The 16,830-nt window shown below is 57.5% G+C and overlaps 1 protein-coding gene across 2 annotated transcripts; it reads right to left on the reverse strand.

The window, feature by feature from the left end:
• Positions 1 to 1,690: 1,690 nt before the first annotated feature.
• SRF (serum response factor) lies at positions 1,691 to 15,143 on the reverse strand. 2 transcript variants are annotated; one of them, XM_075088512.1, is made up of 8 exons: positions 14,558 to 15,143; positions 12,881 to 13,147; positions 7,274 to 7,535; positions 6,751 to 6,930; positions 4,981 to 5,100; positions 4,045 to 4,236; positions 3,443 to 3,519; positions 1,691 to 3,174 (listed from the first exon to the last, which is right to left on the reverse strand). In XM_075088512.1, the coding sequence occupies exons 1-8, from the start codon at positions 15,011 to 15,013 to the stop codon at positions 3,079 to 3,081; spliced, it is 1,650 nt and encodes a 549-aa protein (XP_074944613.1). In that variant the 5' UTR covers positions 15,014 to 15,143; the 3' UTR covers positions 1,691 to 3,078. The 2 variants fall into 2 exon arrangements, with proteins under 2 accessions (XP_074944613.1, XP_074944614.1); XM_075088513.1 differs by lacking the exon at positions 6,751 to 6,930 and having other exon boundaries at positions 14,558 to 15,141.
• Between the last annotated feature and the right edge of the window lie 1,687 nt (positions 15,144 to 16,830).

Raw genomic sequence — 16,830 nt, forward strand, 5'->3', positions numbered from 1 at the left:
CTTGACTCAACACCATGCCCTGCTTACCAGCACCATTCCCAAGCTCTCAGAAGGAACAGCCCTCGCAGCCCTGCTGTCCATGACAGGTCCACTCTGTCCCACCCACTGGCTCTAGGGCTCCCAGAATAGAAGTCTAGCTGATCAGGTCTCACCTGTGCAGGAGGCAGTGGGAATGGAGACTTGCAGAGAGCTCCTCTTTGCCACATCATGCCCAGACAGTCCCCCACCCTCTGCAGTACACAAACAGGTACAGGACTCTGCCTCTGAACGCCATTCATTGGCCCTAAGGTATGTGTCATCCCCTCCCGCAAAGCACAGCCAAGATCCCAAATCTGTGCACAAAATGATAACATTTATTGAAAGAGTAATTTTTTTTTTAATACAAAAGAAAGCTCTGTACATAGTACTGTGATTACTTCCACATCCTTCCAGAAACACAACCCTGGAAACTGGAGGGAAAAAAAATAATCCCACACACACTTATGCGTACACACGCGCGCACACACGCACACACACACAACCCTCAAACCAGTAAAATGAACTAAAAATGTCACCACACAATAAATGCCATTTCATCCCTGATACACAAGTGTTCTTACAAGTCTGCACTTAAATAAAAATACACCATTAGCGTTTAACCAGCAGTTGCCTTTGGGGAGCCAGGGAGGAGATGCAGTCAGACACCCTGTAGCAGCAGGGGCTCTCCTGCCATCCCAGCCCAACAGCTCTGCTCCACAGTGCTAGCACAAGCAAAGCGGAGCAAAGCCAGGCTGCAGTGATGCGCTGGGGCAAAGGACAATGAAAACCCCAACTCCATCCTCCTCCCTGGACAAACTCCTAGGTACCCAGCCTTGTTTTGTAAGCATCACTGAGCAGCTTTCATACACCTAGCAACACAGCATGGCACAGCACTCCCACGTGCTCCAAACTGTGGGGTACGCATCACTCAGAGCAAGGATGTTAAGGGGAGGCAGCATGCAATGTCACTCTCACCAGATGGGCCACCCCACTCCCCATGAGCCCTTCCCAGACTGCATAATAAATCAAGGGTTGAAAGACCATTCTGGAAGCTCTTTGCACAGGGGGCTTGGAGAAGACCCATTCACATCTGTGCACTAAGGAACAGCTGTAAGAGAACTACAGCCCAAATCATCAGCTAGTTCAGGAGATGCTACCTGCACAGTGAGCAGGCAGAGCAGAGATCAGCCACTGGTGGCTGCTTGCCACCCAGGGACGGGTGGGGATGCCTATAACCCTTTGGCAGTCACAAGTAGCACTACTCCACACCAAGAGCAGTGACAGAACAGCCACAAGTCCCAGGACCAGAGGTGAACAGAGCAGCCATCAGAAAACCCAGCCCACCTCTGGCTCCCAAGCACACTGCAAGGCCCTTGCTTGCAAGGGATGGGTTTCCAACTTCTAGAGTCCAGCCACTGATTCATTTGCCTTCTGCTCGTTAAGCCCAAAATGATGGGTACAGAGTCCTCAGTACAGGTAAGTGGGAAACAAGCATCCCACTTGGTTCAGCTTGATCCCTGGCACATGCTGGTAGGTGGAGAGCACAGCTTAAACGCTAATGCTGAGGGAACATGTCCAAGATTACAATACAAACTCAAAAGCAAGGCCCCTTTCCTGCCTCCATGCCCACCCACCCCTCTCCCATCCCCCGGTACAAACCCCATGAAAACTGTACAGGAGCCAAACTTTTATTCCTTAAAGAATTACATAAATACTGAGTTTAACACTTAGAAAAATAAAGTCATTTTCTTTTTCTTTTTTCTTTTTTTTTTTTTTTCTCCAAGGCTTCTTTTGTCTTTAACTTAAAAAAAAAATTACAGTAGCTGCTTCTTTCCCTAAAGATTCAGCAGCTTCTCTCACTTGCTCACTCTCCCTCCAGGGACAGGGCTAGGTAGCAGAGCCATTCACAGCAACTCCCATGCAGGACCAAGCATGCTCCAGCCCTTTTCCCCTGGCCTTGCTGAGCCTGCACAGGCATCAACAGTTGCTCCTCCACAGCCCAGTATGGCCCGCAGGGCACCCTGGTGCTCAGGTAAAGAGCCTGCCTCCTGCCCAGCAAGCTCAGTGCCCATGGGCTCTTCCCTTTGACACTTGAGTTGGTTCTCCACCGTGCATCAGACAAATTTAGGAAGTGTTGGCTGGAGCTGCAGAGGGACACGGGAAAGACCCGGCCACATGCCCCTGGGTGTACGGAGTCCGCAAGCAGTGCGAGGGCTGAGGGGAGACCATGAGGCTGGGCCAGCCACAGAGCCCCCCAGGAGCTCTCTGGTGCATCGTTGCACTCCAGGGCATCCACCGACCACCTCAGCTGCATGAGGGCAGCTGCTGGAGCAGAGCCAGGCAGGCTGCAAATCTGCCAGGCAGCCCAGTGAGGAGGCACTGAGGGCAGAGGGCTCACTGTAGTGCATATGAGGAGGATGGGGCCACGTGCCACAGGCTGTGCCCTGCCCTCCAGAGGGAGGGCACACAGGCCCAACCAGAGATGCACATGCAAGCTGGCCACTCTCCCCTGTCCAGAGCCCAGGGTGAGTTGCTGCAGCCAGGACCTGTCACCCCCACAAAGGCACATTGCTGAGGCCAGCAGCATAGCCTCGGCCTGCTCCCCTCCAAGCTGCGCCCACAGGATGGCTCTGGGTCTGAGCTGAGCCCCATGCAGAGCAAACACTCATGGGCAAGGTGACTCAGAGCGCCCAGAAGGAGCCAGAGCCTCCAACTGGAAATGGCCTGCAGTATTTATTTACAGCGCAGAGCAATCCTCCCCTCAAGAGACAATTTTCTTTGGCTGGCGTGAGACAAGCACAGCTATTGCAGCATCCAAACGCCCCCAAGCCCTGCATGGCCCCAGCACAGCTCCACCCCAGGTGGGTCCTGCAGCCCCACGCGCATGCCTGTGTGTATGTATGTGTGTGTGTAGGTGGGTGCGTGTGTGCATGTGTGGATGAAGGAAACGTGAAAAGGCAACAATAAATAACTGGTGCAGTCTGTACGAGAAGAAATTGCCACCAGCCTTGTCGTGGCATGACAAGCCAGAGACAGCACAAGGCCGGCAGCAGAGGCCTCTCAGTCACTCTTGGCGCTGTGTGAGGTGTCCAAGTTGACCACCTGCAGCTCCGTCAGGCTGCTGCCACTGCTGCTCTGCTGCCCGATGACAGCCATCTAGAGAGAAAAGGGAGGAGGAAGCACTGGGGGACAGCATGCCCTGAGACCATGTATGCCAGCAGCCAGGGTGGCACTGTCCTTTCTTGGCACCTGCCCAAGGAGGGCAAGACTTCCTCCCCCAAGGGGGGTGGCACTGACAGCTTCCCCAGACCTGAGGACTGGTCCTACCCAAGTGCCTGGGACTGCCCAGACCCACAAAGGATGTGCAGGCAGGGGCAGAGCGAGGACATCCCCTGAACACCTGTGAGTGCCTCTCTGCACCTACCTGGTGAAGCTGGACAGCTGAGACTGGGATCTGAACGGTGCCTGATGGGGCTGTCAGGAATACTTGGGGGACACCACCTGCCACAGAGAGAGAGAGCAAGCACAAATTATATTGCCCCTTGAACAGTGCTCCCCCACAGGTCCTTTCTCTGAGCTCCATGGAACTTCACAAGGATGAAGGTGCCTGTTTGCATGCAGAGACATTCCAGGAGAAAGCCACATGCACTAGTTTTCCAAATGCTGGGAGAAGCATTTGGAAAGCCCTCAAAGTCTTTCTACATGGCTTCATGCTGCTTTGCCCCCTCATGCAACCACACATCACCTCCGAAGTCTCCTAGCTCCCTCCACTGCCTGCCCCATATGCCACCCACCCCAGAAACCCTCACCCTTTTTCCCCAGGAAATGGCTCAAGCAATCCTTTGCATAGGAGAATAGCAAGATCTAAAAGTACACATCATCACCCTTGCCAGGCCTTGGTACAGCCACTAGGACTGCTTAGAAGAAAATTCTTTTAAATTAATATACAGCATAAACACATGTGAGACAAGAAAAATCAGGGTGTCAAAGCATTTATGGGAGCACTGACCCAGACAGCTCTCTTACCCTGATCCTGGACCTGGCCGTGGGACACCTGCATTGCTGAGGGCGCCTGGGAAAAAGCGTTGAGGACTGCAAGTCCACCGTCCGCAAGGCCAGATGTAGGCGCATACATCACCGCATGTGGGCTGGGGTACATCATGTGGCCACCCACAGTGGTTGGCACAGACGACGTCATGATGGTCGCCGGGAGGGTCACTGGCACCAGGACAGACTACATGTGAGCCACGCAAAAGAATCTGCTACACTCACACACCTATTCAGCATCCCTCCCTCAGCCACCCTCAGCATGCTGTCCTGAAGCAGCAGGTGCATTGAAATATCCATCTTGTTCTCCCAGGCTCTTGGGGAAGAGCCCCAGGGAACAGGCAGAAGAGCTCAAACCTCTTGCTTTTATGAGTGAGTATGAGGGGGCAGAAAAGCACACTAGCCAAACATCCCAGGTCTGAATTCAACCTGAGATATAAGTTTCCTGGTGAAGCTTTAATAAAGCTGTTGAACTGGATTCAGCCTGCATCCAGGCACCTGAACTCAGCTTTTGCAGACAACAGGGACGTCCTCTGTACATACAGTAAAAACGTCAAGCAGATGCGAGCCAATGCCTTGTGCTAGGGGCAATGCTGGCTCACTAAGAAACCATCTGAGAACTGGGCAACCTGTTCCCAGCTCCATGCTGCAAGTAAGAGCAGATGATGTATCTAGAGAGGCTCTGAAAGCCCTTGTAAGGTGCCCTATGCGCAGCAACATCTACCGAGATATAGTGTAGCACAGGGGCTGGCAACAGGGATAAATATACCTGGGAAACCATCAGAAAGGATGGAATAGAGTTGGTCTGAAGAAGAATCCTGGGCAAGGAGCAGACATGAGGTCTAATGGTGTGGGTTGTTAACAGCAGTGGTTAGGGAAAAAGACAGAAAATGGTTACCCTAATGTCCCAATTACCTGTTCCGCTGGAAGAGGTCTGGGTAAGGTCAGCGCTGCTGTCACTAGAGGGAGACGTTTGCTGCGGTGCCTGGTGCACCTGAATCGCCTGGACTGGGACCTGCTGAGCCATGGTACCACCTGGGGAGAAAGAAGAGCCCATGAGCCTGGGGCTCAGCAGGGACACAGGCACTCTGGGCCATGTGAAAGCCCCACAGTCTTCCTCTGGCCACACACAGCTCCGCAGCATGGCTCTGCACTGCACTGGGGAAGGCTAGCCAAAAGCAGCATGTGGCAGAAATCAGGACCTACCCCAAAGGGGAGGCCAAAACCTGCTCTTTCCTGGCATACAAGGGCCAAGGAGGGGTTAGCTGGCCTGCAGGGACGCAAAGAGAAAAGGAAAGGCCACAGCAGCTGTTGTCCAGCTCCCAGGCACAGTTCAGGAATGTCTGGAGCCCTCCTCACCACTCCCAGCTCCCCCAAGACACAGCAGAGAAGATGCTGGGAGGAGAGGGCCCAGCACTGCTCACACTCAGCCAGCCCTGCAAGGATCATCTCACTGCACTGAACAGAACTGTGAGAGCCCAAACTCCAAGGCCAGCTGGGCCCTGCTGCCTTCACACTCTGGAGGCCCAGCTCCATCCTCCACAGGGCACAGCTATCTCGCCCAGCTTGTAATCTCAAGGACATCACAGTGCCCCAACACAGGAATTAGAGACCACTGGGCCACAAGGTGTGCATCCCAGAGCTGTAGGGGCACAGCCTCCGGCCCAGCCCATTCACTGCAAAGCTCTTCAGCTCCAGAGACAAAGCTTGGCACAGAAAGCTCTCCTCAGGCTTTCAGGTCGTGTCTCCAGAGAGAAGAGCAAGGCATGCCAGAGAGCAGGAATCACTGGCCACCTTGCTCATACTGGGCATCTCCCCACACACCACACCACAGAGACACATGTCCATTATTCTTATTCATCTTATTCTCTTAGATCACAAGGGAAATCCAGTTCCCTTGCATGGGATCACACTGTCTGCCCTGGCCCATGGGGAGCCATAAGAGCTCCAAGAAAGCACGCAGGCTATCAAGACTCTTCAGCTTGGGCACAAACAGGCAGGATACAAAAAAATCCTGTGTTGCTCTCAGTGTTGGTCCTTAGATGATGGCTGCCCCCCACAACAGAGCCTAGCCCTGCTCTGGAACTCCATCCAGAAGCGTGTCCAGCAGCAGTGTAACACCTGGAGAGCCTTGACTCATCACAACAAGAAATTCCTACAAAGGACAATGCACACAAGGCAGCACAGCAGCACCACTCTCTCCTCTACTCTGGGTCTCTCCTAATCTATGCTCTGCACTGGTTCAGTGACTGCAGATCCAAATACAAAAGCAGGAACAGCTGCTCAGAGCCAAATGCCAGCACTCAAAAAACATCCACTGGGCATCTGAGCCCCTGCAGTCTCCTTCCATCAGTCCTCCTACCAGCACAGTTCAGCCTCATCACAGCTGCACCAGGGACCTGTCTCCTCTGCGTTTACTATCTGCAGGGCAAACCTTGGTGCATGAGACTGACAACCCACTGCTTCCCTTAATCTGTGTCCCCCAAAATGCTGCTCCTGCCTATGCCAAGCATCCTCTGCCCTGTCTTCCCATCTCTCCCTGCAGTCTCAGCCAGGGAGCCCTGTGCTCTGCCTCCTCTGTGCTCCCACCTCAGTTGGGGGTCAGCTCTCTGGCCAGGACCAGAACCCCCAGAGATGCCTCCATCCCCCCCACCTCAAGCAAGTGGAGGAGAAGCGAGTGCTGACCTGTCAGCGACACGATCTGCCCTCCAGCTCTGGCAGGGAAGCGGAAGACTGTCTGTTGTGCCTGCTGCAGCTGTCCAGCCGTACCCGTGACCACCTGGCCCTGCTGGCTGGAAAGAGCCAGGGAGTGTGGCTGTAACTGAGTGAAAGGAATGGTAGGGGTCCCCGGAGAAAGGGAAGCACCTGCCGAAAGGAGGGAGAAAGAAAGGCTTTGTCACCACCAGCTCTTTTCACTCCCTCCAGGCTTCTTGGTGCTGCCCTGGGGTCCCAGCTCAGCTCGCTGACACCACGCCATTCCCAGCAGCAGGGCCAGCCAGCAGCACTCTAAGGAAATAGTCACTACATGACCCTTCTCCAGTCACTGGCCTGGCTGGGCTTGAGCAAGGAATCCCAGCCAGGTTCACCCTACAGCAGCAACCACTGTGCTTCCTCTTGCCATTAGGTCTCCTCTCCTCTGGAGAGGGCAGCAACACACTCCACATGCAGACACAGATGGATGCAGTCCTCAGCCCCTAAAGGCACTGACCTGACATAAGCGTGAAGCCGGTGGGTATCGGCATGAGGCCCCCAGATGTCACTGCACTGGCTCCAGTAGTCTTCAGCACTGTCCCGTTGGCACTGGTGACGGCATTGGGGCTGATGCTGGCAGACACTGGCGCCAGGTAATTGGTGATGGGGAATGACGGGCCGCTGCTGACCTGCATGGAGGTCGAGGTGGTAGGGGCTGTCTGGATGGTGGACGTTGTCCCCGGCAGGTTGGTGACAGTGAACGCTGGTTTCAGTGCGTCCTGGGGAAGGAGAGACTGTGACAGCTCAGACCAGCCCTTGGGTCTGGTCACGATCTGCCCATGAGACCAAACCAGGCTCCATAGGTTGCATCCCCTTCTAAAACATACCCTCAGAGCCTGCTGCCAGCACATGGAGCAGAGCCAGGGTAGCAGAGAGAAGTAGCTTGAACAAACATGAGGAGACTGTGCCCAGTAACACAGCATGAGGAAAGCTGGAGAGAGCTCAGCGTAAACCTTGGATACAAGCCTGGGGCCACACAGGTCCCCTGAGAGACTTCCTTGCAAGACACCAGGGGACAAAGCAGCCCTTCCCCTCCCCAGGAGTCCCCATAGCCTCTAAGAGAGCAGCCTCTTTTTGGCACACAACAGGCAAAAGCAGTCCCTGCTGGGACAGATGTAAAGGCAAACACAGTCTCCTGTCAGGAACACACACAACTTCCCTTATGGCAGGAAACACATGGCCAAGAACAAGCCAAGAACCGGCTCTTAAAGGCAGCTGTACACTGAAAGGAGCAAGGGAGAGGTGAGTAAAACCAAACCTGGACACCAGGGAGGCCCAAACCCAGCCCTGACAGTTGCTTTGGCAGGCCCTGGGGAATGCCTCCACAAATCTCCTGCAGCAAAGGGCCGGGGAAGTGCCCATTTGCTAGCTCACTAACAGGAGATAGGCATGAGGCAAATGATTCCAAGGGACTCTGCATGTTAGCTACAGCCAGCACACACCACAGTCCTGCAAGGAACATCAGAGCTCTATGCCTGTCTGAGGACAGCATCACCAGGGAAGCTGAGCACCAGGAGGAAAAGGGCCCTGTGCTGGGCCAATGCTAGCCTGACAGGCTGGCCTCCTGGGTCTGGGAACAAGGGCGCAATGCGTATGCCAGGCTGCAGGGCATATAACACCCCAGTTTCTGCAGCTACAAAGCATGTGGCTGGATGTGGCTTGGATCTGCAGGAACCACACAAGCCCAGCATGATCCCTGCTGCCCCTGGCAGGTATCTAACATGCCTCCTTCGCCCAAATCTCCTTTTGGATACCCACGGTCAACATGGCCCCTCTCCTGCCCTGCTCAGTTGGCCAAGAGCAGACTCCACAGGAGTCCATACCACAGGCCACAAGGGACCTGCTGCCCCTGTGCCCTGCCATGGCTGCCGTCATGCCTGGGAAGAGTTAAGGCTGCCACACTCCCACCCCTCCTGCTGCAGGCTGGTGGGCCTAGCTCTCCCACGTGCTAAGCCTTGTTCCCAGCTTGTCAAGCTGCCAGGGACGAGGAATTCACAGCTCAACGAACAGCTAAAAAAGGGAAGGCAGCCCATTTTGGACAGGGGGAGCCAATCCTGGGCACTGAGCCGTGCCCCAGGGCCTGAGGAGGGAGGAGAGCAACACCCCCTCCGCCTTGGCACCACAGGCCCTGAAGTCCGAATTAGAAGAGGCACGTGATAACAGAGTGGAGCCCAGCAGAGGCACTTTCCATTAGCTCAACCACAAACTCCTGCCAACCCACGTGGGACACAGAGGCTGTGGGCACCCTCCCCACATGGGTGACAGGGCAGAGCTCCCCCCAGCCCACTAGGCCACGGGAGCCACAGCAGATCCTGTTCCCAGCTGGAAAAGCCAGGCTTCCTCATCCCCATGCAGAGCCCTGAAGCTGTACACCCCTGAGCTATAGTCCCCAAGCAGACAGGGCACTTAGCATCCCCCTGTACTCTCAGGGCTGGGGGAGGCATCCCTAAAGATTTACAGCACCCTACTCAGGGGGATTCCCAGAACTCCCTAGAAGCATGAGGGCAAACCTCAGTATGATCAGAACAGCAAAGGTACTTGAAAGGGATACTGTGCCAGCAAGCTTGAACCATGTATGCCCCATCTCTGCCTTCCCTACTCTGCCACAGGTGAGACTCAGATTCCTCCCATTTTTGCTGTGTTTCTCTTGGGCTGCAGCAATAGCTCCCAATACAGAAAGAGAGCTACAAGAGACCTTGGGATCGGACACCCATTGCCTTCTCCCCATGTCCGTCTGGGATGCCTCAGAGCCCCTGGGCTCCTTGACTCCCCCCAGCTCCCTGCAAAGCCTAGACTACATGCATGAGACCAGCCATAGGTCACCTTCAGCAGAGATTACTAAAGGGGCCAAGGACAAGCCTTGGGGCAGCACAGCAGCCCTGAAGGCCCTTCCCTTCCTGATCCAGCTGCACATCCATTCCCCAGGATAGCTCACTGCAAACTGCAGTTTGCAGAGCAGTGCCTGGGGAATCAACAAGCAGCAGAGATGTGCAGCACAGTGGCAGATGTCCACACAGTCCCACACCACTGTGCAATGCTTGGTAAATGCTATACAGCATTAGTGGGCCACAGGGCATGGCCCAGGCCATATGATGCCCATTCTGGGCCAAAGGAGGGTCTTGGGGACAGAAACAATCCCACTCCACAGCTTCTGGGGGCTGCCTGGGACAATGCTGTTCAGCATGGCCCAGACTCCCCAGCCAGCATAATTACATGAATGTTGCAGGACAGCTGGCCTTGGAGGTACATGGGAAATCCCAATCTGGTCTCCAACACCTGGTCTGCATTCCAGATGGCGCAGAAAGTCCCACCTTTCCCCCAACCCAAAAAGAGATGACCAGATCAGGCCTACTCCCATGCTCTCACCCCAGTCTAGAGCCCCTGAGCTCCCTCCAAAATCCCCTCTGCTACATAACCACACCCAGGAGATTACCTGAGGGCACTGTACCCTTTGGGACCTGCAAAAGATCAGACAGGTCAGTGCATGACAGTATCATTGCGAGGATATAGCTGCTGCCTGGGAAGTACAGTATGCCCCAGTCCCAGCTGCAGTCCATGCTCAGCTCCATGGCAGGGAGTTTGGGTTTGGCAGGAGGGTCTCATAGCTGCTGCTGGCAGTAGTGCAAAGGAATACCAGCGGGCTGCTGACTGCAGGTAACAGCCTGGCTGCATTGCTCCCCCCGCTGCTGCAGCGGCTGAACACAAGCAGGTTTTGTCCATACAGAGGTCCAGGAAGCAGACTTCACAGGAAGGCCAGGGAGCAGCTGCCCAACCCTCTCAGAGCATCCTAGGTGGCTGGACCTGACAGCTCAGGCACTTAATTTCCTGCCACCTCCTCCAATGAGGCACCTGTAACCCAGCCCTGCATATCACCCACCCCTCAGAAAGGATGCCAGCTACCTAGCACAGCCCACTCAAAAGCTCCCTTCATCCTCAGAGGACTTCTTGGTCTACCTGAATTAGGCTGATCTCTACCAGAGAACCAGACCAGGCTTCCAGCCCTGCAGAAGGCACAGCAGGACTGGGGAGGGTCAGGGTAGGGCTGTCCCCAGCCCCAGGGTTTGCTGCAACAAGAACCCTCAGCAGGCCAGGAGTGGGTTTAGCCAGTATGTCAAGCAGAAGACAGGGCCACAGGGCTCCTTCAGCCCCACACCAAATATTGGCTGTGGCCACAAGGCACCCCACACTAAGCATTACCACTCATGAGCACTGGGATGGAGCCTGCAGGGCACTAAGTGTGGGTTGCATCAGAAAGCGGACAGAGCGAAGTTGTGTTATGAAGATCTCCTCTGCAGAGTAACTGCACCCCAAGAGCACACTTCCTTTGGGGGCATCTAGCAGTATTTCAGTGAAAATCTTAAGAGACATGATGTGGACGAGCCCCATGCCAGGGACAGGTCAGCTGCCATGCACAGCTTTTCTGCACCTCCAAATTACTCCAGGCAGAGGCACCTTTGGCTCATACCAAATGCCCACAGGACTTGCCTTTTCATCCAGGAGAAGCCCAAGAGACACAAGTCCTTACAAACCCAGGCTGCACAAGGAGGAATTGCTGGCAACAACAGGCTCTTTCACCTACTGGAAAGGGCTGGCACAGCTCACGCTAGGAATCAGAGGCACCCAGGGGAGTCACACCAGGCTGGGACAGCCAGAGCTTTTGTTGGGCTCCCATCGGCAGGGAGCCTTCCCAGAGACTCTCTTGGCCTCCAGCACAGAGCTCTCCAGCCAGCAACACCTTGGCCTACCACAGCTCCTCCGCCTGCAGGGATCTCTGGGACTACTGATATTTCACAGGGCTCAGCAGTGATAAGCTTTTGCTTGGTGCAGTAATGCACACATGTGGGGAAGAGGGCATGGAGGAATCATGGCTGCCAGGTACCCAGCAGCACTGTGACCAGAGCTCTTGGGCTGCCACAGGGTACAAACACACACAGCTAAACACCCCTGCAGCTCAAGATAACATGCTGGGCACATCTTGGGACTGCACTTGCTGCCTTTGGGATTACAGCACAGAGATCTAAAACAACCTTCTCCAGGTTCTGCCTGCTTAACATTTAACAGCTGCTGTATGGCAAGGATGCTGCTGTGGCTTGCACACAGTTAGCTGGAGGGCTCCTAAAGCAAGGCCACAGTTCATCTGGAAGTGTGCTTTTGCAGCGAGCACAGGTACAGCAGAACTGCAGCAACTCACAGCACCCAACAGCACTCCATCCAGAACCAGGAAGCTGTGGCACAATCCCAGTTCAGCATGTCATCCCAGCATTGCACCACTAACTCCTCTACCTCCCATCTCCAAGTACCTGCCGACTCAAGCACATCCTGCAAAGGAAGCAGCAGGGATATGGGAGCCAGTTTTCTTGCTCCAAGGAACAGCACCAGGGGATGTAGGAACAAGACGGGGCCCTTCCAGCAGAAAATGGCCATTGCCTGACTCCACACCCATGGGGAGGCTCTCTACAGTACTCTGGGTGAGACACCACAAGTAACATGGGCAGGCAAGGGCTGGCGCCTGCAGGGACACCAAGCAGGGAGCAGAAGCAGTCCATCCAGCCAAATGTTTCCATTCCCCATGTCCTCCCTGCCCCCTTCCAAAACAGCACCAAAGCAAGAGACAGCTGCAGCTTATAAGGAATGTGAGGGGCCCTGCCAGGGACTCTGGCGAGGGAAACCAGGCCTTATAAGGCCATGGAGGCAGAATCAAATTTTTATCAATGAGTGCAAGAGCATGAAGACGCCGGGGGAGAGATAACAGCACCAAGAGCAGGGCAGGGGGGTGGGCTGGGCCGGTGGGGAGCCCTGCTGCAAAGGCCAGGGCCAGGACACCTGCCACCCACTTCCCTCCCTCTCTAAATCACTACTACCACTAACCAAGTGAAGGAGCCAGCCCTGAGAGGCCACAGCACGAGCTCATAGGAGTCATAGCAAAAGGGGACCCATCCTCCTCAGCTTCCCAAGCTGCTATTCAAGGAGGGCTGGGGATGACCAGGGCTCCCAGTGCAGCCCCACAGGCACAGCCCACGCACCCCAGGGCACCCAGGCATACAGCTGAGCACAGGAACATTACCTTGGTCTCCCCACTGCTGTCCGACTCAGACACCTGGTAGGTAAGGTCCGTCTCCTCAAAGCCCGTGGCGCTCATGCGCTGGTCAGTGGTTGGGTCCGAGCGTGGGGGCGAGTCTGGGGAGTTGAGGCACGTTTGGATCAACGCCTTCCCTGTCTCACTGGTGATCATGGGCTGCAGCTTCCGTGTGGCAAATGTGTACACATGGCCCGTCTCACTGGCCACCAGCAGCAGGACTTGAGTTCCAGTCAGCGTGGAAAGCTCGTAGGCCTGCCAGCAGCACAAGGGAAGAACAGGGAGTCACAGACAGCAGGGCCACATACAGCAGAGGACAAAAGTCCCTGACATGTCCCTGCGCTCCCAGCATGGCTCTCCTTTTGCTCACACCAGCTCTGGCTCCCTGTCACCCCAAAAGAGCTGTGACCTCTAAAACCAACCCAACGCTGGTTCCCTCCAGGTTATGGTGCCCCATGCTGTGTTCCCATTTCCCTTAGCATGCCCTTTGGGGATGTGCGCACCAAGGGGCCACAAGAAAAGAATGGTCACCTCAGGAGAGTAACCTGAGGACATGGGGGACACTGGGCTGCCCCCAGTCTGGAAATCCCACCCACTTTTCCAGACATGTCTGGATGTCCCCCTACATCTCTGCTGAACCACGTGAGAGAATGCTACTCAGCCCACGTGTCTCTGCTACCTCTTTCCCCTCACCGACACCCCAGCCAGGCCAGGACCCAGACTCCAATCTCAGTTTTCACAGTCCTGAGCACAGCTGCACCCAAACATCCCTGCAGCGAGGCTACCATCCCCCAGGATCGACTCATGGGCTAGAAGAATATTCTTCACATGCGACCACGGCACGCTCAGTGGTATCGCAGAAGCTACCACAGACAGGATGGCCTCATTCTGCATCCTGCACAGCCAGGATGTGCCCAGCGGTACCCCACAACCGCTCCCACCTTCCCAGGGTGCACGAACCCAGCTCCACTGGGATGCAGCACTGCCCCGTTGTTCTGAGGACACCTCACACACCAACAGGGATGTGGGTGAGCCAGCAGTATCTAACTGCACGCAAAATCCCCCAAGTTTCTAATCTGCCTTTGCACAATGGGTCCAGACACCAGGAACTACGGAGAGCACTCCGGACCGACTGAGCCATGGCGCTCCCCTTCTACGGCGGCAGAGCCAGCCCTGCTGGGCCCTGGGCAGGGCAGGGCAGCCCCGCCACGGGACTGGCACAGCAGCCAGCACCGACTCAGAGAGGGGCCCCGCGGGCCCCCGGTCAGCTCCGACCGAGGGCTGCAGGCCGCACCGGGACCGACCTCCCTGGGCGCACCAGCCGGCTGGAGACCCCCGGGCGCGGGGCTGCGCGACCATGACCAGCCTCCCCACTCCCGGGTCCCTGCCCCCAGCCCCGCGGGTGCCAGGGACCGGCCGGGGACCACAGCCGGCCCCGCCGGAGGCTCCCGCGCAGCCCCCCGGAAGGAGCTGGTGCCGGGCCACCCCCCCGCGGGACCGGGAAGCCGCCGCCGTCGCCGTTTCCGGGCACGGCCCCGCCGGCCGGCTCCCCGCTCCGCCAGGGCGCGCACGGCTCGGGGGCCAGGGCTCCTGCCGGGCACCGACAGGTGGGTGCCAGCCCAGACCCGCCGGCCCCCCGCGCCGGCCGGAGCCCCGGGGCCGCACCTTCTTCATGATGCCGGTCTTCCTTTTGCTGAAGGTGGTGTAGCGCCGCAGCTTGTTGTCGATGAACTCCATCTTGATCTTCACCCGGCCCCGCGTCTTCTTCCCGGGCTTGGCGCCGCTCACGGCCCCGCCGCCCCCGCCGCTGTAGGCAGCCGCCGCCGCTCCCGCCGCGGGCCCCGCCGCCGCTGCCGCCGCCGCCGCCGCCGCCGCCTCGGCTAGGCTACGCTTCACGCCGCGCCGCTCGCCGCCCAGCTCCTCCTCCTCGGCCGACTCCGAGTCGCCCTCGCTGCCGCTGTACATCGCCTCCCGCTCCAGGCGGCCTCCGGGCGGCCCCGCCGCCGCCGCCCCGCCGCCGTTCGCTCCACGCGGCGCCGGCACCGGCGACCGGCCCAGTCCCGAGCCGCGGGCCAGCGCGGCGGCGGCGCCGTTCCCGGCCCCGGCCTGGCTCGGCAACATCGCGGCGGCGAGCGCAGGTCGGGTCGGGTCAGGCCGGCCCCGCCATGGCCCCGCCGCCCGCTCCGCGCTCACGGCCCCGCTCCGCCGCCGCCCCCGCCGCGCCGCGCCGCCCCCATATAAAGCGATACAATGTTGCCTTTTATGGCGAAGGCGCTCCTTATATGGGGCGAGCCGGCGCCCCGCCGACAGGCACCATCCCATTGGCTGGCGGCAGCCAAGCGCCAGCGCCCATTGGCCGGCGGCTGGCGTTTGATTTGCATACGTTCCGACTGCGCTCGCGTCACTCCCAGATTGAAACACGGAGGGAGGCTCTTAAAGGGACAGCGCGCCGAGCCGCACGGACGGGGCGGGCCGCTTGGTAGCCGGCGGACACCGACGGCGTTACGCCGCGGCCCGGCCGTCCCGCGGCGGGACGGGGGAAACTGGGCTGAGACACCCGGTCTCCCGGACCTAGCTCCCAGTTCCTGCTACCGGCTCCCATCCCTTGAGTCCTCGTAAGACACACACCACGTGGCTGAGGCTCCCCGCCGTGCCCTCGGCCCCTGCCGCGCTGCCCGCGGGATGCAGCCGGCAGGAGCTCCGCGCCGCCGCCGCCCTGCCTGCCTCTCAGCGATGTGACCAGGTGTTGCTCCAAGCAACCCACCACTCCCACTGTTCCCGCACCCTGCAGAAGACAAGGGGCTGCCTGCTGGTCTTTGGCGGCCGCAGAGTCTGATTAGGGTCGGGAGGAGGGGCTGGGGATCGCATGGGCTCAAGAGTGTGCACAGCACAGGACTGGGCAGATAGGACTGCAATAGACATTGCTCAAGCACAAGTTGGCCACTGGTCAGAATATAAAGGCTCTCCATTAAAAAGGATGGGCCACAGCTACCTTCCAGTCCACAGGAAGAGGGAACAGGATCCTGTACGACAGCCATCCAGAGGTAGGACAGACTACCAGTAGGTCTGTCCCCCAGGGGGATGGCTGGGCTAGTCCCAGTACACAGACAGGGACCCATGTCCACCCCCACTCTGCAGCTCGGAGGGTTCCCAGTGGATGGCAAAGGCCATGTCCTCTGCTCAGGTGCGAACCGGGACCTCAACAGGAAAGGGACAGCCCACACAGGCAGGACAAATGGGTGCAAGGCAGGGTGTATGTGCGTCAGCAAGGGTGCAGGAGAGACCACGCAGCCCCACAGCTTGAAGCTGTGAGGACAGACAGAGCCACATCCTTTGCTAGGAAAAGGGCTCTCCCAGACCCTGTCCTACAAACAGGGACTGCAGCCCAGGGCAAGACCTCACATCAGCCAGCACCAGCCCTACCACAGACCCATTTTGCCTCCTGGGGACCCCACGGAGGGTTCTGCAGCTTGCACAAGCCTGTTCCATATCTGCCTCATCACTCAGAGAACGCACATGCTTGCCACCAGCCTTCACAGCTGTCTCCCACTCTCTAGGGCCAACCTCCTGCAGAGCAAGGGAGTAACTGCAAAACTAAACACCCCCCTCACTGCCACCGCCTCTCCCTCCTCCCCGCCAGCCATGCTCCTCCAGTGAGCACACATGCCATTTTTAGCTCCCAGCAGGGCTGCTGGGACTCACATGCCTCCCATCACGTGCCCTGGCCACCCTCCCTTCAAGCTAAGCACAAACTACACCTGGCACAGGTGAGACAGAGGCCTCACCATGTCACGCCAGGCTGAGGAAGGGTCAGCAAGACCCTCTGCATGACTGGAGGCACCAGTTAGGCTGAGAGTAACTGGCATGTAGATCTGACAACCGGAGCCCAGCTGGTCTACCAGCTCAGCACAAGTGTGCAACCACTACAGGTACCAGGA

This window comes from Phalacrocorax aristotelis, chromosome 3 (assembly GCF_949628215.1).
Source record: "Phalacrocorax aristotelis chromosome 3, bGulAri2.1, whole genome shotgun sequence".
Taxonomy (NCBI): Eukaryota; Metazoa; Chordata; class Aves; order Suliformes; family Phalacrocoracidae; genus Phalacrocorax; species Phalacrocorax aristotelis.